This window comes from Oryx dammah, unplaced genomic scaffold (genome assembly GCF_014754425.2).
Source record: "Oryx dammah isolate SB20612 unplaced genomic scaffold, SCBI_Odam_1.1 HiC_scaffold_23, whole genome shotgun sequence".
Lineage (NCBI taxonomy): Eukaryota > Metazoa > Chordata > Mammalia > Artiodactyla > Bovidae > Oryx > Oryx dammah.
Window position 1 is genome coordinate 14086025 of NW_024070207.1, and position 26863 is coordinate 14112887.

The window sequence follows — 26863 nt, forward strand, 5'->3', positions numbered from 1 at the left end:
CATTGCAGTAGGATCTGGAGACATGGGAAACAAGGCACAGTACCTGCCCTGAGGAACTTTGAGCTCAGTAAGGGAGATAGATAAGGACATCTCTGAATTCAGTATGGTAAGTGCCATGACAGAGGTTTGCACACGGTGCTCTGAAGCACAGAGGAAAGGTCGGTGAAAGGAAGTCACTAAGCTAAAAGCAGGAATCAAATGATTTTGTTGGAGAAGAGGGCCAATTGGAGAGAAACTGAAGGAAGAATTGACAGGACTTGGAGAACGATTACAGTGCTTATAGATGATGGAGAGAGAGAATTAAAAAGTGATATTTGAGGAGGAGATGTCTTGAAGAATGGTGGTATTGGACATAGAAATAGAGAAATTAGAAAGGGCTAGTGGTTTTGGGGGTTGACTTGACTTCAGATTTGAGTTTATGTGATTGATCGTGGATCACTTAATATTCACTCACTCATCAAACATTTACCAAACACCTACTAGGTGCCAAGCACTAGAAGAGGTGTTGGGGTTCCAGTGATAAACACAACACAGCCCCAACACTGGTGGAGTGCTCAGCTTAGTCTGGGGAGGCAGACAAGTGAGGACACAGGGACAAGACTGTGGTGAGTGGTAGTGGAGGCACTGGGGGGTGGTAGGGGGTGGTGTGAGACTACATAGGAGGGACAACAAAAGAGACTTCGGGTGGCATTTTGGACCCCCAGTTTGGGGGGCAAGGTTGGGGTTAGGGCAAGGAGTGTTGTAGTCCAGAGAAAATAGTTTGTTCAAATATCTGATGGAGGTTGAGCATGGAGCACTTTCAGAACTGAAAGGGCAAATGTTCTAGAAGGAGTTGACATTCGGGCCTTTGTGGTGGCTGAAAGATCAGGGCCAGAGACATAGGTTTGAGGGTCTTTAGCATGGAGGGAGAAGCATGCAGTAGTGGGCTGAATGAGAGCTGAGGAGTAAGCCCTGAATCACCCTCCTGGTCTAGAAGGAAGACAACAGAGGAGGGGCAACACACGAAGGAGAAAGGGGGGGATGTGTATGAAGAGGCAGGAGCCGAAAAAGAGTCATGCAAGTGCAAGAGAGTCGTGAGGCCTCCGGGAAAGTAGAGTTCCTGTGGGTAGTATTATCAAAGTAAACACTAGATCTAGGCTTTTAGTACAGGTTTTCTTTTAGAAGGTCCAAATCATAATTTACACATTTAAGCTAGAGACTTAACCAGGATACACCCCTGAAGAGAGGAAAAAGAAAAGAGTGTGTAGCTTCTGATCGTTAGTGTAGAATCTCTGCTAAGGAGACGGAGAGGGTGCATCTTTGCTGGATGGTTTCAGGACCTTCTGAGAAGAGGAGGGCTGGCCACCGGTTTCACCGGCTTGAAGACCAGTCTGCTGGTGCCCAAGAAACCCTCAGGGAGGGCAGATCTCATACCCCTGGTATGTCACCTGCCTCTCATTCTGGGACAAAGCCTGTGTCTATACAACAGCAAATAAATGTTTGGGGAAGGAATAAATTAAGGCATACGGGTGTGGGCTTCAGTTTGTGGACCAGATGGTGTGTTCTGCTGTTGAAAGGCCATATGTAATTGATACATAAAGTGACAGACTGAAGCAAAAGCAAAGGAAGTATTTTAAGACAAGCAGTTAAAAAAAGAAGGCAGAATGTGACCCCAAAAGTGTGCTAAGATTTTGGCTACTGGCTTTTGGAAGAGTTGGGAACATCAGTGAATAGACAGGATGTCAAAAAAGAGCATGTCAAAGAATAGCAGTGGGGTCACTGGCTCCAAGTATTTTTAAATATGAACTTGTCTGCTGTCAGTTGGGAAGGCTGAGGTTTGGGGTGGGTTGGCCTTTCTTCCATTCACTTCTCCCTGCAACCTCCAAGGTTCAGTTCCCACATCAAAACAGTGGGGATCTTGTCTAGGTTTAGATAATGTTCGCCTTGTGCCTTGTAGAAAGCAAGAGAGAATTCTGTGGCATTCAGTGGCAATAAAACATGTTTCAATAGAACAAAGAGAAAGGCTTTGCCCATTTCTAGGCTTCAAGACTTGCTGTGTCAGGTAGGTGCATATAGGTGTGCTCATATATGTGTGAATGCATGTGCCTTCCCAGAGCTTGACAGATGATCACGGTCAAGTGTGTGCCGTAAGGGGACTCTGGTTTTAATGAAGAGCTGGTGTTTGAATGTGTAGCTAGATTTCTTGAGTGAAGCAATGATAAAGTTATCTGAAATAACCTGTGTCTAAAGAAGTTAAAAAAAAAACACAGCAATTATTTGAGAGGGTTGTGAAGCCATTTCTTTTTATGGGAAGCTGTCTGGAAGAAGAATAGCCTGTGCCTGGCTTTCTCAGAAATACCAAAGCAGTTTTCTCTTTGGGAAGGGTATAACAGAACACAAACAGGCCAAGTCTATATGACACAAATGAGGTGGAACTTGGGTAAAAACGTAATCAGTGTAGACTGCCAATTAAGTTAACTTGGGCCTTTTAAAATCTCAGTTATGCAAATCAGCCAAGTCTTCCCCTCACTTTGTGCCATTTAGACACATGGACAGTTTTGAGAGAGCTCTAAATATGTAGTCACCTGGAAGTGTGGAGGGGGCAGGTTGTGTCACAGTTTCATAGCAAAATGGCCTCTCTAAGCCTCAGGGAAGCACAGAAGGGGCCAGAGGTAACCTCCTGCATCAGGAAATGGGAGCTTCATCCTGCTCTCCCTGCCAACCTCCTGTCCTGTTTCCTCCAGCAGATATCTCCATTCCAATCTCCCCTGCCACTTGGGCTCACTCATTATCATAGATCAAGTGTTCAGAGAAAACTGCACTAACTAGGCTTAGGCAGAGGGAGCCTGGCCCAGTTGCTAAGTGGACTGCATGAGAAAAGAACAAGAGCAACACAACAACAAAGAGACATGTTTTACATAAGATTTTGCACACACCCACATGTGCACACAGACACACACACACATCCTTTTAGTTTACTTAGCGTATAGCCATGATAATTACTTGGCCAAATCAATGAAATCACCCAAACTAGCATGGCACAGAATTTCTAGTTGCAAATGATTCGTTAGGGCATGATAAGGAAGGGTGAGGAAATGGACTGCATAATTGCTTCAGTTCTCTGCTTCCCTTTGCATATGTTCATTATTGAGAATCAATTCCAGTTTGAGAGGAGGCCTTAATTCCCAGTAAATGAATAGGAAGTGAGTAAGTAAATGTTCGGTATTTCCCTCGAATTATGTCTCATAATGTAAGAAAACAGTGGCAAAAAGCCATCAACAGATGGTGTTTTCATTAGCCAAAGATTTATTTTTCCAAGCACTTTCATATTAATGAAGTAAGGTTGAAATTAGAGTCATCTTGTCAGTTCTAGTTTGGGGTTGATAAAATGTGCTGGCATTCGGCAAATTGCTAGGGGGTGGGCAGAGTGAAGTAACCATTTGGTATAATGTTGTGATGGTAACCCAAGGTCTGTAGTCTAATCAGACCCCACATTGTATGTTCAGCCCTAATTTTTGTTTTCAGTGGCTTTACAGAAGCTGTGAGTCTCAGTTGTGAGCCATAAATGAGGAACACACGGCAGGGATTAGTACTGCTCTACACTATGAATTATTTATAAGATATCAGTTTCATGACAAGTGTTTCAACAGGTTGCACGCGTTTGTTAGGAAACATTCTCCCCTTGGAATCCCATGTTTGAAAGAAAACACAGTACAGTTGAAATACAGATTTCTAACACTATATCTGCTCTGAGTTTATCAATCTACACTATATTTACCTAATATGTAGATAGAGTCATTTGTGATACATGGAATGTCCACTGATCTAGGAATCTGGACCACTCTGCCTCAGGAAATCACAAACTGATTGTCTCCGTTACCCATGCCTACTCTCTAACTTGAGCTGGACCTTTTCATCAGACTACAGCTCCATCATATTCACCTTATGGCTCAATTTTTGAAGAGGAGTCCAGACTTGTAGCCTCTATGTCATCACTATTGACATACTAACTCTGCACAGTTTGGCACTTGCTTCCAAAACTCTGCTGAAACTCCTTTTTCAAAGGTCACCAGTGACTTCTAATTACCAGATCCAGCTGCCTTTTATCAGGCCTCATATTTCTTGCCCTCTCTGCATATTTGAGAGTGACAAATCCTTTCCTGAAACATGTTTCTCTTGATTATCCTCTTAGCTTGGCCCATATCTGCATTTCCAACTGCTTTGCATATTGCAAGTCTCCTCCTGACCAGTGCCCCTGCTCCCAGGTCTTGTTTTAGTCTGCCTCACATAGGTTGATCTCATAAATGCAGCCCTGATTATGTCATTGTCTTGCTCAAAAGCCTTTGATAAACCCCTACTGCTTTGAAAAACAAGTACATACTCCTCACCTAGACATTTAAGACCTTCGTAACGGCCTCAATCTCCATTTCCAGCCTTGTGCCCCACTATTTTTTTGTACCCTCTGTTCTAGCCAAACTCAACTCTGTTCCTTGGATATGTCCTATACTTTATTCCCTTTTATTTTGCTCATGCTGTTCCTTGTGCCTGGAATGCCCTGCCCTCCTTCATCTCTATTAAAATCCTGCTTATCCTTCAAGACCCATCTTAATGTTTTTTCTATTCACATATTATATATCCTCTATATATTTACATGACACCTAAAGAAATCAACATGTACATTAATGAATATCCTATGATAGCTAATATAATAGCCTTCATAGTACTAATAAAATACATATCAGTTTTAACTTAGTACCAGCACATATTATAAAGCAATTATCCTCCAATTAAAGAAATATCAGGGACTTCCGTGGTGGTCCAATGGCTGAGACTCCATGAGCCCAATGCAGGTGGCTAGAGTTCGGTCCCTGGTTGGGGAACTAAGATCCCACATGCCAGCAGCAAAGAGTTCGTGTGCTGCAGCAAGACCCGGTGCAGCCAAATAGACAAATAAAATTAAATATATAAAAAATATCAACCCCCCAAAGTTTAACTTAGTAATATCCATTATAAGGTTTTTAAAAATATTAACTACCTCAAAGTAAGTCCTGCTGTTGCTAAGTTGCTTCAGTCGTGTCCGACTCTGTGTGACCCCACAGACGGCAGCCCACCAGGCTCCCCCGTCCCTGGGATTCTCCAGGAAGAACACTGGAGTGGGTTGCCATTTCCCTCTCCAATGCATGAAAGTGAAAAGTGAAAGTGAAGTCGCTCAGTCATATCTGACTGTTAGCGACCCCATGGACTGCAGCCCACCAGGCTCCTCTGTCCATGGGATTTTCCAGGCAAGAGTCCTGGAGTGGGGTGCCATTGCCTTCTTCAGAAGTAAGTTGTAGGGCCCATATTTCAAACTTAGTTGTCATGGATGTCCATTGATTCATTCTTTCGATTCCTTCATGCAGTATATGTGGACTATATGCCCCTCAGGCAGAGGGGTTGCAAGTAAGACCAAATCAGACATAACTCCCCTTCAGGGAGATGAAATTACACTTTAGAGCAGAAGATGGACAATAAACAAGCACCAACAGCTATCTAAGTATAAATTATGATAAGTACCATGAATAAGTCAATCCATCACCATCCAGTTGAAAATAATTTGAGTCCACAGACATGGGTAAGAGTCTCAGGGTGGACAGTTATGGGGGATCTATGTTCTGATGTTAGGGGCCTAGACTTCAATGCTGGTAGGGAAATCAACAGGCCCCCAATATGGGCCATAAGAATGCTTTTTACATAGAAAACATTGCCCTTCTATAAAAACACTCTAAAGTACTTGGTGAAATTAATCACCTTTTTAAAAAAAAACACAACTTTTTTTTTATATTAGAGTACAACCAATTAACAATGTGATAGTTTCAGATGTCCAGCAGAGTGACTCAGCCATACATATACATGTATCCATTCTCCCCCAAATTCCCCTTCCATCCAGGCTGCCACATGACATTGAGCAGAGTTCCCTGTGCTGTACAGTAGGTCCTTGTTGGTTATCCATTTAATATATAGAAGTGTGTACCTGTGCATCCCAAACTCCCTAACTATCCCTTCCCTCTACCCTTTCCCCTTGGGAAGCATAAGTTCATTCTCTAAGTCTGTGAGTCTCTGTTTTGTAAATGAGTTCATTTGTATTTTTTTTTTTTTAGATTTCATGTGTAAGGATATCATATAATGTTTCTCCTTCTCTAAGACCCATCTTAATTTCATCTCTGTTTATCTCTGAAGTCAAAGCACCTTGAATAGAGTGGGTGCTCAATACCTTCTATACTAAATATAAATGAAATACCTTTTGTATTAAGTCTCTGAACTGCCATCTCTTTCCTTTGTCCTGACATCTTCTTTGCTTAGAACTCACGTCCAAATCAACAACTGTGGGCCTTCGTGTTTTCCTTTTTGTCTCTTCCTTTTTCCTTGCTAAGGGGAAGACCACAGATTGAGATGGTGGTGGAGTTAAGGAAGGCCAGGAGAGACACAGTGCCCAAGCCAAGAAAAATGGAACAAATGGTGAAAACTCACTCCCATGGGAATAAAGCCAGAGAACCCAAGAGAGATCTGGCAAGAAGCAGGGATTAAGCTGATTCTTGTAATCCAGATTGAGGACAAGTGAGATCAGATTACCTATCCTAGCAATACATATATCCATGAGAACACTCACCTGGGATAGATTCGTGGGACAGTGTCAAGGATACTAAGGAAACACAGCTACCTAGCAGAAAAGAAAGGGGCCAAAGGACATGAGTCCTCTCACCTTTTCCCCACTCTTCCTTGCCCCCTCTTCCCTGCCCCTGCCCAAAACATGAACTTTGAACAACTATGAACTGTAGGAACGATGAAGACAGCAATGAAACAATGGGCATGACCAAGGCCCAGAAGTTGGGGTATTACATTTGGAACAAACTTTGTTGGGATGGTGAGTGAGAAAGGAATGGTTATTGGGGCAGGTACTGGAAGAGAAGCCACCACCAGAGCTTGAAAATGAGGAATAATTTTTAAAAATCCTATTATTAATCTAGAGTGAATAACATTCTGTTTTTGTTTTCCTACAGGAGGAATGGAAAAGAGTAGCATGCTCAACTGACAATATGCTAGGAGGTCTTAGTACTGCTGTAACCATGTTGTAATAAACAGATTTGCAAAGAATCTATGTCCCAATAAATGATAGTAAGCAGTAGATGTCCTGTCTTGATATAGCCAGGCTTTGCAGTTCAAAGTCTGGCATTTCTGTAGGCTCGCTTAGTGCCAAAAGAGGGAAGCTGTGAGATAGAAAGCTAGATTCTGATGAATTTCACACTTGAAATACCATTTTTTTTTCTGAAAGAACCTACTGATAAATATTAAGTGTTATCACCAAAGACAAAAAAAATATCATGGAACACTGAGGCAATATTGATGACTAGAGACCTGGCTTTCAGTCTTCGCTTTGCCACATGCTAGTTTTATGACTGGGCAAAGCACTGTAACCCCACTCTGCAGCTCATTTCTCTCATCTGTCAAATGCTGACATGATTATTAAATGACATGTATGAAATTGCCTTGAGTAGTGTCTGGCAAGTAGTAACTGTTCAATAAGTTATAGTTTTCTTAGTCAGCTCACCTGTAAAAAAGAGAATAAAACCTGTTTTCCCTATGTCACAGAATTACTATGAGTGCAAAATGAGATATTGACTCTGAGATACTTTTAAAAGTTTAAAAATATTATAGAGAACAAACAGTTGCTTTAAAGTCATTAAATTCCTACATCCTCAAAGTCATGGATGTCATTTTTTCCCCAAAAATGGCAATCTGGAACAAAGGTACAGCATTATTAATCAGCACCTAGAACAGTGTTTGGCCCATATGCAATGAATCTTTGAAATAATTGTTGACTGACTGATAGCCACATGATACTGGGTCTCAAACTCATCAAACATTTCTTCTTTCTCCCCGCTTTTCCCTGCTTCCCTCTGGCTTCGTATTTGGCAATGGCAGCAAACTCTGGAGATGAACCTCACCAACCTGGTTAAGCGCAACAGTGAACTAGAAAATCAAATGGCCAAGCTAATACAGATCTGCCAGCAGGTTGAGGTACGTAACAAACATTTGTCATTCTTTCAAAGAACCAGGATCCAGTGATCCTTTTGGAGGGATTTCTCTTGCCAGAGTATGGCTCAGTCATTTGGAGTGAAAGGCTTAATGAGAATTCTGCTGCTGCTGCTGCTGCTAAGTTGCTTCAGTCGTGTCCGACTCTTGTGTGACCCCATAGACGGCAGCCCACCAGGCTTCCCCGTCCCTGGGATTCTCCAGGCAAGAACACTGGAGTGGGTTGCCATTTCCTTCTCCAATTCATGAAAGTGGAACGTGAAAGGGAACGTGAAGTCACAGTCATGTCCAACTTTTAGCGACCCCATGGACTGCAGCCCACCAGGCTCCTCGGTCCATGGGATTTTCCAGGCAAGAGAACTGGAGTGGGGGTGCCATTGCCTTTTAGTCAAAAGGCTGAGAATGAGAATTCTAAGAAATCTAATTTCTTCAAGATGCATGTTCTAAGAAAAGGGGCAGATAGCTATTGTTTAAAAGATAATAATAAGTGGTAGTGGTGAGTGGAGGGGAAGACATCAGCCCAAGGGGCAAATGCTGTCTCCTCTTCCAATAGCAGGTGGTATGAGAATCCAACATGAAGTGTGTTTCTTTCTTCATCAGACTGGATATCATAGGTCCTTAAAGAGATTGCTAGAGAATAAGAAAAGTTGGGAACCCGAAGTCCTTGAGGGTAAAGTGAGGTTTGTTCAATGCAATATTATTTCTGTAAAAAATATGATCAAATTTGCTTCTCTTCTTCCTAGCCTATTCTCCCTTCTTTTTCATGCACCTTACCTGGTCCTCACTCATCACTTTTCCACTTCTTCTTGTCATTAACAAATGGTATCTATATTAAAGTTATCTGTGAATGTTCATGTATTACACAATATAAGATTTTCTAAATGTGTTATCTACATAAAATTTCAGAACAAATCTTATGAGAAGAGTTGACCTCTTCATAAGTGGACATGATAGAAGAAAGATGCTTTTTCTCTCTTTTTCTCAAAAGCCGGAAACTTCAGCCATAGCATTTGGTTTTGTGTTGATTTTCTTGACGAGCTGCCAGTAGAGCTTAAAGTGTAGACAGGGTTGGGTAAAATATTCTAGGACTCCTTGTGGGCAGTGGTTGGGTAAAAATGTTTCCATTTATAACCTGATACTCTAGTTCTAGGGCTTTCCTTGTAGCTCAGATGGTAAAGAATCTGTCTGCAATGCAGGAGACCCGGGTTCAATCCCTGGGTCGGGAAGATCTCCTGGAGAAGGAAATGGCAACCCACTCCAGTATTCTTGCCTGGAGAATCCCATGGACAGAGGAGCCTGGCAGGCTATAGTCCATGGGTCGGGAAGAGTCGGACACAACTTAGTGACTAAAACCGCTACCACCACTCTAGTTCTAGTCTTACTTATATCACAGAAAATGTGATGGTTCAAGTTTATTTTAAGCAATACAATAACTTTATTAATATCTCATCTCTTAATCCCCACTGGGGATTCCTATTTAAAAGAATGTGAAGAATCTTATGAAAGAATCAGAAAGGCAAATTCTTTGCCTTCTTATGAAAGGCAAAGAATCTTATATGAGTAACCACTCCTGATTGTTCCTGGAGACTTCCTGGTGGCTCAGACAGTAAAAGCATCTGCCTACAATGCGGGAGACCTGGGTTCGATCCCTGGGTTGGGAAGATCCACTGGAGAAGGAAATAGCAACCCACTCCAGTATTCTTGCCTAGAAAATCCCATGGACAGAGGAGCCTGGCAGGCTGCAGTCCATGGGGTCGCAAAGAGTTGGACATGACTGAGCAGCTTCGCTTCACTTCCTGATTGTTTGGATATCTTAAAGTACTGGGTTTCTTAAAGTAGGTTGTTCTTGTAGGATGAGCATACCATAGCAATTTAATCACTGCTGGGTGCTCCATTCATGGAAGAGAGGGGTGCTGAATGTAGGGTACATAGGATACTGGTTAAACTCAGGTGCAAAATTGTGGAATGGGGTGGGGAATTTAGGAAGAAGTATAAGAAATGGAAAGAAAAAATACTGGAATGTAAGTTGGAAAATTGGGTTCTAAACGTGACTCTGTCATTAACTGGTAGTATGATCTTGGTAAGTCATCTAGCCTTTCAACTTCAGTGTCCTTACCTATAAAATGAGGGATTGAACTGAATACATGACCTTCACTGTCTGTTCCAAAGGCATGATTCTGTGAATAGTTACTTTATTCTTTTCTTTTTCTCTTCAGTCTCGTCCTTTCCAAGAGGGGAGAAGCAAAACAGAAGGCATTTTAGAATGGTTTTCAGCTAATCAGAATCCCTTTATGTTCCACTCTATCAAAGGTTCTGATTATGCTGTTAGATTACTGTATAAGAAATCCACACTGGTGAAGAGACAAGGAAGTATTGTGAGCAGGAGATAAGAAAAGGAATCCCTTTGGTTTAGAATTTGCATGATTGAGGGTAGGGTTACAGTTCATAGTGAATAAAACATGGTTAGAAATTAGAATAATTGCTTCCTCATTCTAATCAAAAAGTTATGTAAGTAGAGAGCAAGTTGTAGTCAAATTAGCAAAGTAAGCAGTTTCTTTTCATTGCTTATTCACTTTAGCACTGCTCTAACATCTTATTACACACCCCTCCCCCCACCTCCCAAAGCTTATCGCTCTGGCCAGCCTCACCCAAACATAGCCCTATTCTAACCTTTCCCAGCCCATTGCACCAATCAAACCTGTATAATTCAGGGCCCTACTGTTTTCAAGCATTAAGGAGCTAGCCTCATAAAACAATACATCATTGTATTAATGGAGGAGGACTCATTCTGGCCCTCTAGGTTATAGGCAATGTTTTCACAGTGCCTTTCTGAAGCTAGTATTCCTGCTTGAGCCTTCAGGAGATGATGCTAGTGCCAAATGTAAGAGTAGCTGGGAAGAGCGGCCCCATGGCAACCAGCAAAGGAGGTGTTTCAGAGGCTCCCTTAGGGATGTGTATAAAATCCTTGGCCACTGTCTGCTTTCACACACAAAAGGCCACCTTTTATTGATACTTACTTACGCATAGCACTGGGCTTCCCTGGTGGCTGAGACGATGAAGAATCTGCCTGCAGATGCAGGAAATGCAGGTTTGATCCCTGGGTTGGGAAGATCCCCTAGAGGAGGGCATGGCCACCCGCTCCAGTATTCTTGCCTGGAGAGTCCCATGGACAGAGGAGCCTTGCAGGCTACAGTCCATGGGGTTGCAAAGAGTCAGAAATGACTGAGCGACCAACACTAACTATGCATAGCACTGTAGCAGGTGCAGGGAAGATGGAGGAGACACAGTATTGATCTTCTGAGGGCTTACATGTTATACACATCCACCCGAATGCAGATACACATGTGCAAGCAATACAGACGGAGTTAAAATATTAACTGAGAATTGGGAAAGAATCTTGAGATAGTGCATTAAATGTCAAGAGTGAAAGTGTATCTTGGGAGTTAAGTCCATCTTTTCAGTTTAAGATTCTGTCTTTGGTGGGGGCCCTACAGGATGGCTTCTGGACACCCATGGCTGTGCTCTATGACATCACCCCTTCTGAAAGGTTAGGTATGTGCCCTAACTTCCCCATAATAATAGGGTGAATCCAGGGTCCTTATTATGTTCATTCGGCACAGAGCCTGTGTGTCCAGAAGGCTTCAGGACAAGCCCCAGGATTAGAAAGGCAGTTAAAGAACGGATTTAAGACTTCATAAATGCTTATAAATACTTTATAAAATGAAATAAATAGGAGGAGACTGTCTGTCATGGGAACCAGAAAACGAAGGGTTATTTGAATTTTTTTTTCATTTTATCTAATGCAAATTTGTCTATCAGGAATGACTGTATTCACAGTGTAAAGCAGGCATTTCACTTCAGGCGGGAGTGGAGGATCCCAGCTAAGGCACTTCTGAGAAAACTGGAATTAGGCTATTTTCCTGCCAGACCTGTTCCCCTTCCTGATTGTCTGCAAATATTTTTGTCACAGATTGACTTTTCATAAAAGAGCCATAAATACTGCCTCCCCCTCCTGGTTCTTTCTCCCCATTCTCTATTCTCCTCAGAAAGTAAACAAAGCTGCAGTCTTCCTATTATTACAGAAACAGAGATTAGGATCACCACAGATTTGTCAGCTGAATTCTTTGGTAGTGCAAGACTCTTAGAGTCACTGCCCAGCTTTTTAGAATTCCGTGGACAGGCAGTTGGAAAATATTTTCTGTTGGGGCTGGAGAACATGGGAAGGAGGGAGAGGCAGGCCCAAGACTCCTTTAATCTGGTTAAGGAAGGGCATGCTCTGACCTTGCTACTCTGGCCACTTGATCTCTATATATAGTTCTTTGTCCCATCTCATCAGGCATCTTTTATTTACATTTCCAGAGGAAATCTCTGTTTAATGCATAGCCAAGGGAAAATGTATACCAACAGATGAATATTTCCTCTTGGCTTCCAAGTCTGCATGGTTTTGTGAATAAATAAGCATTCCTGAAAATACTGAGAGGAAGAAAAATGGTAAAATACTTACTAATCAGTCAGGCAACCACATTTCTTGAGCAAACATGATGTACTCCATGTGGTAGGTCATTTGGGGGCTATGAAAAAAAAAAAACGTAAGTTGTTGATGACCTCCAGGAACTTTTATTCTAGTGAGGAATAACCCAGTACCTAGTGAGAAAGAGGAATATTTGTGAAACAGCATGCAGTATAGGGAGCACAGATAAATGTAGTATGGCCCTCCCAGGTTTACTTATTTCATCTTATTGTTAAATTTTAGGGCATGGAGTGGATTAAAGCACTTTCCTGGCTATTCTGTGTGCCATCTGTTTTCTTCTGCTTCAGAAATGGTGCCAGACAATGGGTCTGTCCATCCCAGAAGCTCCATGGGTAGATTGATTTCTTACTGGCTCTTTTCAAACCGTTTGAGGACCTGGGTGGCACGGCTCTTTAGCATTAACAGAAAGAAAAAAGAAAGGAGATGAGTTGGCTTCCCTTAATTTGCAGAATTTCAGGTTTTCATCTTGCCACCAAGTCTTTGCTCCAATAACTTTCAGAAGTCTTAGAGTTCAAACTGTAGGTGACTTGGTGTTCTCCCCTTTCTACTCCTGTTGCTCACTGAAATGCTATTTGGCTTGGAAATAGCAACAATCAATGTCTGCTTCTCCAAGCATAAAAATAGGTATCTTAACAGAAATTAGTTAAAAAAAAAAAAAAAACATTCTGCTGAGTGATTCCAGCAGATGATCCTGAAATGTTTTCAAGTGGTTGAACTAGAAGAAATAATAGAATCTCAAATCACTAAAGCACAAATATGTTTGTTGGAAGACTCTTCTGCAAGCACTGAGGATATGATAAGACAGAGTCTTTAGAGAGATGTAAGCATAATTACGGAAAATTTAGTGGAGAAAATGCACTTTAGGCAAATGTTGAATGAGGAAAAATAAATTCCCCCTTCTGCTGAGACAGGGAGCAGAGGTATTAAAAGAGGTGGAAATGAGTGCATTGTATGGGCAAAATGGTATGCCACACACTGGCTGTACAGAGACAAACAGTAAATAGTCCCTGACCTCAAGGAACTTGTTTAACAGGTAAAATGTTAAATACAATGTGAAGTGGTAATTATCATAATGAAGGTAAGTGCAGGATGACAAGCTAGCATAGAGAAAGAAATACCTGTCTGTCTGAGGGACTTAGGAAGGACTGTAGAGCGGGACCAAAAATCAAATTTTCTTAAATAAGAGTAGAATTTTGCCCTCCAAAATGAGAAAAGAGAGTGAAGGGAACACCACACAAGAACACAGGAGTGTGAACAGCATAGAGGTGTTCAGAGGAGTACCAGAAGTTTAGTACAGCCAGAATGTGAGATGGGAGAATCATTGTGAGAGGTGAGTATGGAGAAGTAGCTAGGGCCTGGGTAGTGAAGGGCCTTGTATACCATGCACAGGTGTTTGGACTTTATCCTGTAGACTCTGGGGACCCATGGAAGGATTTAAAGTGAGTGAATAACTGGATACGGTCTTCATTTCGGGATTGCTCTGGCTGTAGTATGCAGGATGGAGCAAGTGTCAAGGGTCAAAACTGAAGGCGAAGAGACCAGTGAGGTGACTTTTACTGATCCATGGAGAGATGAAGGCCAACCTAAGGCAGTGGCAGTACAGTTAGGGAGCAGGAGATAAATTCAAAACAGATTTGTAGAAGGTAGAATCAATATTTCTTGGAGAGTAGTTAGATGCAGTGGGTAGAGAGATGAGAGAATAGTAGGATGATCTATAGGTTTCTGTCTTGGGGAACTAAATGAATGTGTTTCTTTTAACTAGGTTAGGAAATAAATGGAATTCTTTTTAGACAAGTGAGATTTGTTATGCCATGGGTCAGAGAGTCAAGTAGGAAACGCCTAGTGGATAGCTGTCTGGGTCTGGAGGTCAGGAGAGAGGTCTGGGAAAGGGATAAATACTGGGGGCCAACTAAGTAGCACTGAAAGCCATGGAGAATGTATACAACGAGAAGAAAGCCGAGGACACCAGAATCAATTGTTTGTCACTGAGAATACAACAACAAGCCGACTTTCCAAAAATAAATGAAAAGACTGGAGCTTTTTACAAAGTTCCTGAGGGATGGCGTGTGTTTCAAAAATTAGATATCAAAAGGAAAATTTTCAATTGTGGGCATAATCAGCATTTTAGATATTACCTCTGTAAAAACTGCAATAATAAGTGGCAATGAAGATTTCTTATATTACAGGTAAGCAATTTATATGTGTTAACTCATTTAATCCTAACAACAACACTATAAGGTAAACACTATTCTTATTCTTGCTTTACAGATAAAGACATTGAGATACAGAGAGATTGAAGTGATTTGCCAAGGTCATGCTGATAGTAGGTAACAGAGTGTGGATTTGAGTCCAGACACTTTAGCTCCAGAGCCTACACCCCTGAGCACCCCGTTATTATACTTCCTTTTGCAAGGCCAAGGCATACATCACTTGGATGTCCCTTGTTCATCACCAGTGTTCCCTGACCATCATGAGGATGACTTGTAGTGAGTAAGGGGAATGATCTATGGGTGTGAATTCTGAAGGAAAGCAAAAGAAACAGAAGGTGCAGAATGGAGGAGGAAAACTGACAAAATGAGGCTCAGAATGGCAAAGGAAGAGAGGCCTTCAAGGTGTGGGAGTCTTGATAGAGTCCATTGGAGCAGCGCCATTATATAGGAAGATATCATTAGTGAACTTTGAGAGAAGGTTCAGTGGAAAGGTGAGGATAGAGTCAGAGAGGTCCAAGAGAAAGTAAGTTGTAAGGAAATGCATGCTGTGAGAAGTTTGATCATGAAAGTGAAAAGATAAATAGAGTGATAGTATTATCCTTTTGAAATGCCAAACGATCAGACTCACACTCTGTACAGTATTCTAGTTGTTTATTACTTGGTAGCTCAGAATAAGAGTCACTAGATCCACTGACATGCTTCATTTCCCATCCTGATTTGGCTTCCAGCCCCCTTTGCAATCCTGGGCCCTCCTGCCCAGCTCTAAGTTTCTACAGCTCACTCCTCAGTTTCTACAACTTACTCCTCATAGAAAGTGTGTGGTTTCTGGGATGCAATGTGATATGGTAGCTTTGGAGTTGGGTGTGCTAGCTGTGTAACCCTGGACACACACATAACTTCTCTGAGCCTCAGTTTCATTATCTATGAAACTTAGAATAATCATATTTTTAAGGGAAAGGTAGTATATGTAAAACACTTGCTACTGTAACAAGCAGATAGTCAAGGATCAATAAATGGTGGTACCAGTGGCAGCAGCAGCAGCAGGAGAGATAATAGGAGCAGTTGTTAGTATTCATAGTACTAGTATTAATAGTTCATATGCATGCTAAGTTGCTTTTGGTTGTGTCCAACTCTTGTGCAACCCTATGGACAGTAGCCTGCCAGGCTCCTCTGTCCATGGGATTCTCCAGGAGTTGGTTGCCATGCCTTCCTCCTGGGGATCTTCCCAACTCAGAGATCGAACCCCCGTCTTCTGTGGCTCTTGCATTGGCAGGCGGGTTTTTCATCACTAGCACCACCTGGGAAGCCTGGTATTAATAGTACTAGCAGTATTTCTGGGCACCTCACCTTTTGCCAGAGATTCCTAGTCCCAACTTCAGAACTTCTGGAGGATCATCAATATTTCTGAGGGTGGGGAAGACAGTCAGTCCCCAGCAATCACAATCAGTCTCAAATTTAACACATGAACTAGAACTTGCCTTGAGAAAGAGGAGTGGTGATGAAATTGCAGCACTAAAAATGTTGGAAATCTCAGCCACATGGCCCTATTTAATCACCCACCCACAACTGTGCAAAGGTAGTACACCAGAAAGGGTTATTATGCTCAATAAGCTGCCGGTTTTCAGTTACTGAATTAAACTAATTTTATTTACTATGGAAAAGTTCACTGCCCTTCTGCATGAATATCTAGGGGATTCTTTAAGTTGATACTTAAGTAAACTTGCCTATTATCCTGCCCAATTCCCCTTGATTACTGCCCCTAAGCAAAGGCAAAGAAATGTTTTGGGGAGGGACAGATGCTTTCATCTCTAGTGGTTTTTAAAACAGTGACTTTGGGGGATTTTTAAAAATTGAGTGTAATTGACACACAACTCTTTGTTAGTTCCAGATGCACCGCACAGTGATTTAATATTTATTGAGGATTTTAAAATGTTTATTAGCCAGAATGTTCTGTGAGTATTTTTGTATAAGATGGAAAAGCAAGAGGAACAGACTTAATGTTAAGCTCCTGAGGAGGATTTGGCCTCCCAGTGCTTCATGATAATGAAATAGCTGTTTTGAAGCCAATGTGGAATAATAGGTGAAGAAAATGGTTTTCATGAATAGGAAATAAGTACAGAGTGACTGAGTCAGTCTATTCATTTATACTACTGAAATAACTAATTCAGAGGATTATAGTCAATCTTAATAAATATATGGCAATTGATAGTTAATATAGATGAAAAACCTAAATCAACTGTGCAATCTGAAGTGTGGGCTTAGCATATTTTTATACTAGAAAAGAAAATGCTGTATAATTTCTCAGGCACCTAAAGTGTTTCATTCTTCTGTGACAATTCTTGATATATTCCAGTGAAATAAAAATTTTGAGGACATTAAGGGCTGCATTTGAAACATTTGGAGGGTGTGGACACATGACAGGCTGTAACGATAAAACGAGTTAGGATTAACATTGTTTTCCCTCCCCTCCTCCCCCACATCTATAGGGCATATAAGCTTTCCAGTGTGGCCATGTTTTCATAGTCAGAACAGTTCATATAGGCATGTACTCTTGTTCTGTTTTTGTGCCTTTGGAGAGGGGAGTGCAGTGAAGTTCACTTTATAGCTCCATTCCCCTTCTGCTGCCTTCTTCCTCCAGTTCCTATTTCTCAGTATTCAAATTCCAGGTTATTCACTAAATGACCAGAACACTTGCCTAATTTTGGATTCTTCTGCTTGCTCCACTCTTTGCACAACCCATCCAAGTTTCCCATTTCCAATGTGCTCTTGAAAAGTTGGTGGAATTCTGATAATTCCAGTTATAGCCATATCAAGCCTACCCTATAACCCTTTAAATGTTTCCAGTTCCACCTCTATCTCCAATTTTTCTTGCCATCAACCCAACCAAAACACCAAACAAATAAATAAAAAACAAACAAAAAAACCCTAAAATGAAAACAACATCCACCACTATAACAGACATGCACACAGCTGTTGAAATGCCCTTTCTGTCTCTGCTTGTCTGGAATAGTCCAGCTGTGTGATAGGATCAGCAGAGACTAGGAGTGGGAGAGAATCATATTTGAATCTTATGTCCTGGGCTTTGTGCTAGAGGCACTCTTGTTTCTAATCTCAGTGTTTATGACAATCCTGTGATAATGTTGGTGATATCCCCATTTTACAAATGAGAAGCCTGAGAGTGAGAGAAATTTGATGACTTATTCAAGGTCAAACAGAATTAGCTCAGGTTCAATCTTGCATCTCCCTGTCTTTGAAGTCCAAGTTCTTTCTGCTGTACTATGCAGCTGACTGAAGCCACTGCCTACCTGCCACAGATTTATTGCTGTTGGAGAAGGAAATGGCAGCCCACTCTAGTATTCTTACCTGGAAAATCCCATGGACAGAGGAGCCTGATGGGCCACAGTCCATGGGGTCACAAGGAGTCAGAGACGACTTAAGCCACTAAACAGCAAACAGAGGAGACAGCTTAGGATGCCCACTGATTTTCCTCCCTTCATTAAATAACTCCAGAAGAGTAGATGATCTATGTGGGGCCTTGGCATTCCTGACTCAATGGGAAGTCTCTTATGTACCTATATTTGATAGCCCATAGCAATTCTCTGCCGTAAAAACCCTTTATGGAGTTAGGAAGCAGAGGGAAAATGGCTGCTTGAGCCAGCAGAAGGAAGCAGTAATGCCCATTATTAAGGCACTTACTTGCTTAGATTATTTTTGTGCCGTGAGACCCAGGTCAGTGGTGGTCAGCTCCAGGTATTGATACTGACCCTGGTATACAGTCAATTTACTGTGGGACCCACACTTCCTCCCTGAGACTGCCTTGTTGGGCCTCCTAGGCCATGACTCTGCTCCTGGGTAAATGTTGTTTTCATGTGAGACATGTGAGACAGGTTTTCTTAACCATTACAAAAGAGTTTAGCAGTAAAGATTTACTCTCAGCCAATCTACAGATTCAATGTAATCCCTATCAAATCACCAATGGCATTTTTCACAGAACTAGAACAAAAAAAATCTCAAAGTTTGTATGAAGACACAAAAGACCCTGAACAGCCAAAGCAATCTTGAAAAAGAAAAATGGAGCTGGAGGAATCAGGCCCCCTGACTTCAGACTATACTAAAAGCTACAGTCATCAAAACAGTATGATACTGGCACAAAAATAGAAATGTAGATCAGTGGAACAGGATAGAAGAAATAAGCTCATGCACCTATAGCCAATTAATCTATGAAAAAGGAGGCAAGACTACACAATGTTGGAAAGAGTCTCTTCAACAAATGGTGCTGGAGAAACTAGACAGCCACATGTTGAAAAAAAAAAGAATTAGATCATTCCTTAACTCCATACATAAAAATAAGCTCAAAATGGATTAAAGATCTAAATATTAGACTGGACACTATAAAACTCTTAGAGGAAAACATAGGCAGAACACTTTCTGACATAAATCACAGCAACATCTTTTTTAATCCATCTCCCAGAATAATGGAAATAAAAGCAAAAATACACAAATGGGACCTACTTAAACTCTAAAGCTTTTGCACAGTAAAGGAAACAATAAAACAAAAAGACAACCCACAGATTGGGAGAAAATATTTGCAAATGATGTGACTGATAAGGGATTAGTCTCCAAAATCTACAAACAGCTTATGACACTTAATAGCATCAAAACAAACAACCCACTCAAAAATGGGCAGAAGACCTGACTAGACATTTCCCTAAAGAGTATAAACAAATGGCCAGTAGGGACATGAAAAGATGTTCAAGATGTTATTAGAAAAATGCAAATCAAAACTACAGTGAGGTATCACTTCTCACCAGTCAGAATGTCTATCATCAAAAAATCCACAAACAGCAAATACTGGAAAGGGAGAGAAGGGAACCCTCCTGCACTGTTGGTGGGAATGTAAATTGGTATGGCCATTATAGAGGCTCCTTAAAAAAACTAAAACTAAAAACTAAAAATGACCACATGACTCTGTAATCCCCATCCTGGGCATATATCCAGAGGAAAACATGTTTCCCAAAGATACATGCACCCCAATGTTCATTGCAACACTGTTTACAATAGCCAAGACATGGGAAAGAATGTCCATCATCAGAGGAATGGGTAAAGATGTGGTATATATACACAATGGAATATTACTCAGCCATTAAAAAGAATGAAATAAGTCCATTTGCAGCAGCATGGGTGGACCTAGAGAGTGTCATACTGAGTGAAGTAAGTCAGACAGAGAAGGAGGAATATCATATGCCATCCCTTATATGTGGGATCTAAAAAGAAATGATGAAAATGAAGTTACAAAATAGGGAGAGACTCACAGACTTAGAAAATGAACTCATGGTTGCTGGGGATGGCAGGGGGGAAAGATAGTTAAGGACTTTGAGAAGGTCATGTACACACTGTTATATTTAAAATGGATAACCAACAAAAACCTACTGTAAAGCACATGGAACTCTGCTCAGTGTTATGTGCCAGCCTGGATGGGAGTGGGGTTTGGGGGGAAAATGGATACATGTATATGTATGGCTGACTCCCTTCACTGTTCACCTGAAACTATCACAACATTGTTAATCAGCTACACCCCAGTACAAAATGATTTTGGTGTTAAAAAAATTTAAAAAAGAATCTTAAAATTAAAAAGTGTCCTTAATTTTATCACACTTAGGCTATAACTGAAAAATATAATACCACAATGACTGAAAATATATAGATTTCCTCAGAAAAAGTACATACATTGCTACTATTTTTAAAAATTAAATTAAACCCTAGAAACAGCTCACCCATTTTCCTCATCCCCCTATCCCCCACCTCTGGATTTTTTTTGTATCTATGAGCTTATTTTTTTAATTAAAATTTTTGTTTAGATTCCACAAATAAGAAAGTTCATATGGTACTATCCTTTTCTGTCTTATTTCACTTAGCATAATGCCCTCAAGGGCCATCCATATTGTCACAAATGGCAAGATTTCATTCATTTTTATGACTGAGTAATATTCCATTACATAGGTATATCACAATTTCCTTATCTGTTCATCCACTGATGAACTCTTAGATTGTTTCCACGTCTTAGCTATTGTAAATAATGCTATGAAATAGATGCAGCATTATTTACAATATGCTGTGGGGACATGGGGGTGCATATTTTTAAAAATATTTGCTTATTTATTTGGCTGCCTCATATCTTAGTTTTGGCATGTGGATCTTTTTTTAAATTAATTTATTGTTAATTGAAGGATAATTGCTCTACAGTATTGTGCTGCTTTCTGCCAAACATCAACATCGGCATGCAGCTCTCATTGCATCCTGTGGGATCTTTCCTTGCAGCATGTGGGCTTAGTTGCCCCAGGCATGTGGGATCTTAGTTCCACAACCAGGGATTGAACCCACAACCTCTATGTTGCAGGGTGGACTCTTAAACCCCTGGACCACCAGGGAAGTCCCGGGTACATATTTTTGAATTAGTTTTTCATCTTCTCTGTGTAAATACTTGGAAGTGGAGCTGCTGAATCATATGGTGGTTATACATTTAATTTTTTGAGGAACCTCCATACTGTTTTCCATATCGGGCACACCAATTTAGATTCTCACTAGAAGTACACAAGGCTTTTCTCTACAAGGTTCTTATTGACTATGTTTTATTCTGGGAGTTTTATTGTTTTAGGTCTTATATTCAATGATTTAATCCATTTTGAGTTAATTTTTATGTATGGTGTTCAGTTCAGTTTAGTTCAGTTCAGTCGCTCAGTCGTAGTGGTCCAGATACATTATTACTGTTAATGGTGGGCCCATGTCCTCTGATGGAATGATTATTGAGAAGTGCAGGCACACCTATGGAATCACCTATTTACTACTTTAGGACAGAAAGAGAATTCCACAGCTCAGTGCATTCCCACTCCCTCTCCTCTCACCTAAATCATATCTGGAATCTAAGTTTACCCCATCTCAGGCAGTTCTAGGAACTCTTATTACTCCTAAGAGCTTTATATGAATTCACTCATTTAATCTTAACGATAACCCTATGCTGCTGCTGCTAAGTCGCTTCAGTCGTGTCCGACTCTGTGCGACCCCAAAGACGGCAGCCCACCAGGCTCCCCCGTCCCTGGGATTCTCCAAGCAAGAACACTGGAGTGGGTTGCCATTTCCTTCTCCAATGCATGAAAGTGAAAAGTGAAAGTGAAGTCGCTCAGTCATGTCCGACTCTTAGCGACCCCATGGACTGCAGCCTACCAGGCTCCTCTGTCCATGGGATTTTCCAGGCAAGAGTACTGGAGTGGGGTGCCATTGCTTTCTCCATAACCCTATGAGATAAGTACTATTATTATTCTCATTTTACAGACAGAGAACCTGAGGCACAGGGCAGGTAGCTAATTTGTACAAAGTCACATAGGGAGTAAGTGCAGAGTGAGGATTTGTATCCAGTTAGACTCTAGAATTCATGATTTTAACCACTGTGCTATATTTAAAGTGAAGGGCAGAGGTGACCAGGTCAGTTAGTGGCTCTATGTGCAATGCTTTGCAAGTCGCTTATTACTGTGTCTACAGTCTGGATAAGGACAGACGTTTGTCAGTATGATCAGTCTTGGTGTGTTATGTGAATGTGTCTATGTGGGAAGGGCACGGTGTGTATCTGATCAGTGTTTGGGCATGCCCTTCTTTGTGGTGATAAGCTTTCTATAGAGCATGCATCTTAGCAACCTTCCACATGCTATGCATCTCTCTGTTTCAAACATGGCTGCCTGAGTGTTCATCTCGTGTATGTTTGTGTGTGTGGAGGTGGGTATATTATAAAGAGAATATATGTGGAAAAAAGAATATGTCTAATGAGAGAATAACTATTTAAACTGGGTCGTGAGGACTGCTTTGACATCTGTTTTGTTTTCTCCCCTCAAAGGGTTCTTTCCAAACCCTTGGCATTTTCCCCATATAGGGGAAAAAACTGAGAAACCCCTGGAAGAGGTAGTCTTTTGTTTGCTCTGATTGGAAACCTTGTCCCTCGTGTTCAGAGCAGTTTTTCTGCCCTCTTCTCCTCCATATCCCAGGCCTGTTCAAGCTTCTTCTGATAACATCAAAAGCATAAGACAGTCATTGGCTTTGAAATAATTTCTAAACCAATAGAACTTTAGCCAAAAGACTGCATTGTACCAATGGGAGCCCATGTCACATAGAACCACACACTTCTGCCTTTTGCTTTTCCACTCCCAGTTTATATATGGGTAGTCACATGATGGCACACAACAGCAGGCTTGTGAGTGCACAAAGATGTCTTCTTTGAAACATCTCAGGTGCAGGGGCAAGCACAGGACAAGAGGAGGATTAGAGAAGGGTGAAAGGACCACAGTGCTTGAGCAAGTATGTGAAAAGGAAGGAAGAAAATAATCACAAGATGCCAGTTTACTATATAGTGCACATAACACAATTCTTGCCAAATCTGTGACGTGTTCTAGGATCTGAAGAGCTCTTCTAGTCTTCTTGGACTATTCTTGGATTCTGACTGCCATCCAGTCTTCAGCCAAGAAATGCAACCTATTTTAGGAGGATTCCATTGGCTTTTGAAAAAAGTGGAATTTGTATTATATTGGTAGCAGAGAGAACATTTTATTTAAGAAGCAAGAATCTACTCTTACAGATGAGTAAGCAAATTGCACAGTGGTCTGCAGACCAGGGGGTGGAATTAAACATCTTTATGCTTTCACACTCTGTTTCTGTCAAAAACAGGATATTGGCAGCAAACCACCTGAAAAAAACCCACTGAACTATAGTGAGTCCTGCCAAGCCCCATGCTTAATGCTAACCTGCTAGACAGCTGCTAACACATCATTAGCCCAGGAGGTGAAAGCAAATGGTATCGCCAGGATACTGGTGTTTACTATTTATGGTCTCCTTTTAAAAAATAACTACGCTTATAGAGAGTAAGTAAAACTTGTCACTTTCCCTATGTGAATGTTTCAGGTCAGCTCAGTTCAGTCGCACAGTCATGTCCGACTCTTTGCGACCCCATAAATCACAGCACGGCAGGCCTCCCTGTCCATCACCAACTCCTGGAGTTCACCCAAACTCATGTCCATCAAGTCGGTGATGCCATCCAGCCATCTCATCCTCTGTTGTCCCCTTCTCCTCTTGCCCTCAATCCCTCCCAGCATCAGGGTCTTTTCCAATGAGTCAACTCTTCTTATGAGGTGGCCAAAGTATTGGAGCTTCAGCTTCAGCATCAGTCCTTCCAATGAACACCCCAGGACTGATCTCCTTTAGGATGGACTGGATCTCCTTGCAGTCCAAGGGACTCTCAAGAGTCTTCTCCAACACCACAGTTCCAAAGCATCAATACTTCGGCACTCACCTTTCTTCACAGTCCAACTCTCACTTCCATACATGACCACAGGAAAAACCATAGCCTTGACTAGACGGACCTTTGTTGGCAAAGTAATGTCTCTGCTTTTGAATATGCTATCTGGGTTGGTCATAACTTTCCTTCCAAGGAGTAAGCGTCTTTTAATTTCATGGCTGCACTCACCATTTGCAGTATTTTGGAGCCCCCAAAATAAAGTCTGTCACTGTTTCCACTGTTTCCCCACCTATTTGCCATGAAGTGATGGGAACCGATGCCATAATCTTAGTTTTCTGAATGTTGAGCTTTAAGCCAACTTTTCCACTCTCCTCTTTCACTCTCATCAAGAGGCTCTTTAGTTCTTCGCTTTCTGCCATAAGAGTGGTATCATCTGCATATCTGAGGTTATTGATATTTCTCCTGGCAATCTTGATTCCAGCTTGTGCTTCATCTAGCCTGGCATTTCTCATGATGTACTCTGCATATAAGTTGAATAAGCAGGGTGACAATATACAGCCTTGATGTACTCCTTTCCCTATTTGGAACCAGTCTGTTGTTCCATGTCCAGTTCTAACTGTTGCTTCCTGACCTGCGTACAGATTTCTCAAGAGGCAGGTTAGGTGGTCTGGTATTCCCATCTCTTTCAGAATTTTTCACAGTTTGTTGTGATCTACACAGTCAAAGGCTTTGACATAGTCAATAAAGCAGAAGTACATATTTTTCTGGAACTCTCTTGCTGTTTCGATGATCCAACGGATGTTGGGAATTTGATCTCTGGATCCTCTGCCTTTTCTAAAACCAGCTTGAATATCTGGAAGTTCATGGTTCACGTACGGTTGAAGCCTGACTTGGAGAATTTTGAACATTACTTCGCTAGCATGTGAGATGAGTGCAATTGTGTGGTAGTTTGAGCATTCTTTGGCATTGTCTTTCTTTGGGATTGGAATGAAAACTGACGTTTTCCAGTCCTATGGCCACTACTGAGTTTTCCAAATTTGCTGGCCTATTGAGTGCAGCACTTTCACAGTATCGTTTTTTAGGATTTGAAATAGCTCAACTGGAATTCCATCACCTCCACTAGCTTTGTTTGTAGTGATGCTTCCTAAAGGCTTTTCTCAATAGCTAACATTTATTGACACTTCATATGTGTCAGGTATTTTTAAGTGCTTTACACATATTATCTCATTTAATCTACCCAAGCTACCTCTGAGATAGGCATTATTATTATCCCCCAAAGAGGAAGAAACTCAGATAACTAAGTAATGTATCCCAGGGGAGTGATGAGACATGAGACTTAGAGAGGCAAGGAGGGACCTGATCACAAAGGACCTTAGGAAGTTTGTAATTTGTCCCAAAGTCAGAGAGAAGCCAGTTGAAAATTACAGTGAAACCATATTAATCATTGAGAGGAGTGTGTTTTTTAAAAAAGATTATGCTGCTTGGCTGCTGTATTAAGAACACAGTTTGGATTGGGAAGATATAAGACCAGAGACAGAGGGACCAGTTAGATGACTGTTGTATTGTGGTGCCTGGTACATACATAGTAAGCACTCAGTGTCTATTTGTTGGATGAATGGATAGATAAGAGATTCTAGGGGACAGAACTAGTGACATAATAATAAATGATAGAAAGGGATAGATTTGAATTATATTCAGGAGGTAAAATTAGGGATTTAATGATTAATTGAATGTGGGGGATGATGAAGGGAAATTAAGAACAATGCCCAGGATTTCCTAGAGCCCAGTGGTATTCATTTAGGAAGTATTAGAGAAGAATCAGATTTAATGTAAAAGGGTGAGAGAAGGAGATGAGTTTAGTTTTGGAAACTGATATTGTGATGCCTGTGGTTATACAGATTAAAATGTTCAGTAAGCAGTTAGACATATGGATCTAAATTTCAAGAGAGAGATTTAGGATGGAAAGAGAGATAAGTGAGATAAGTAGAATTATTCTAAAATTGGAATTCCTGTTGTGGTAATGGTTACACACTTCTACAAATCAATTAAAAAAATATTGCATTCTCTAACAGCACTGTTTACACTAGCCAAGACATGGAAGCAACCTAAGTGTCCATCAACAGATGAATGGATAAAGAAGATGTGGCACATTTTGTTGTTGCTGTTCAGTCACTCAGTCATGTCCTACTCTTTGTGACCCCATGGACTGCAGCATGCCAGGCTTCCCTATCCTTCTCCATCTCTCAAAGTTTTCTCAAACTCATGTCCATTGAGTCAGTGGTTCCATCCAAAGATCTCATCTTCTATCTTTGGAATAATTTCTGTCCCCTTCTCCTCCTGCCTTTAATCTTTCCCAGTATTGAGGTCTTTCCCAGTGAGTCTGCTCTTCACATCAGGTAATCAAAGTATTGGAGTTTCAGCTTTAGCATCATTCCTTCCAAAGAAATCCCAGGGTTGATCTCCTTCAGAATGGACTGGTTGGAACTCCTTGCTTTCCAAGGGACTCTCAAGAGTCTTGTCCAACACCACAGTTCAAAAGCATCAATTCTTTGGAGCTCAACCTTTTTTATTGTCCAACACTCACATGTATACATGACTACTGGAAAAACCATAGCTTTGATTATACTGACCTTTGTAGGCAAAGTCAAGTCTCTGCTTTTTAGTAAGTATGCTGTCTAGGTTTGTCATAACGTTTCTTCCAAGGATGGCTGCAGTCACCATCTGCAGTGATTTTGAGGCCCAAGAAAATAAAGTCTGTCACTGTTTCCATTGTTTCCCCATCTATTTGCTATGAAG

General features: G+C 41.2%; 1 protein-coding gene across 3 annotated transcripts in view; it reads left to right on the forward strand.

Annotated features, from left to right (window-relative positions):
* Nucleotides 1-26863, forward strand: part of MID2 (midline 2) — a 103456-nt gene that overhangs the window by 21238 nt on the left and 55355 nt on the right. For all 3 annotated transcript variants that reach the window (XM_040265045.1, XM_040265043.1, XM_040265044.1), the window contains one exon: nt 7939-8034. In XM_040265045.1, the coding sequence (XP_040120979.1) occupies nt 7939-8034 (96 nt within the window). The remainder of the gene's footprint in view (nt 1-7938; nt 8035-26863) is intronic.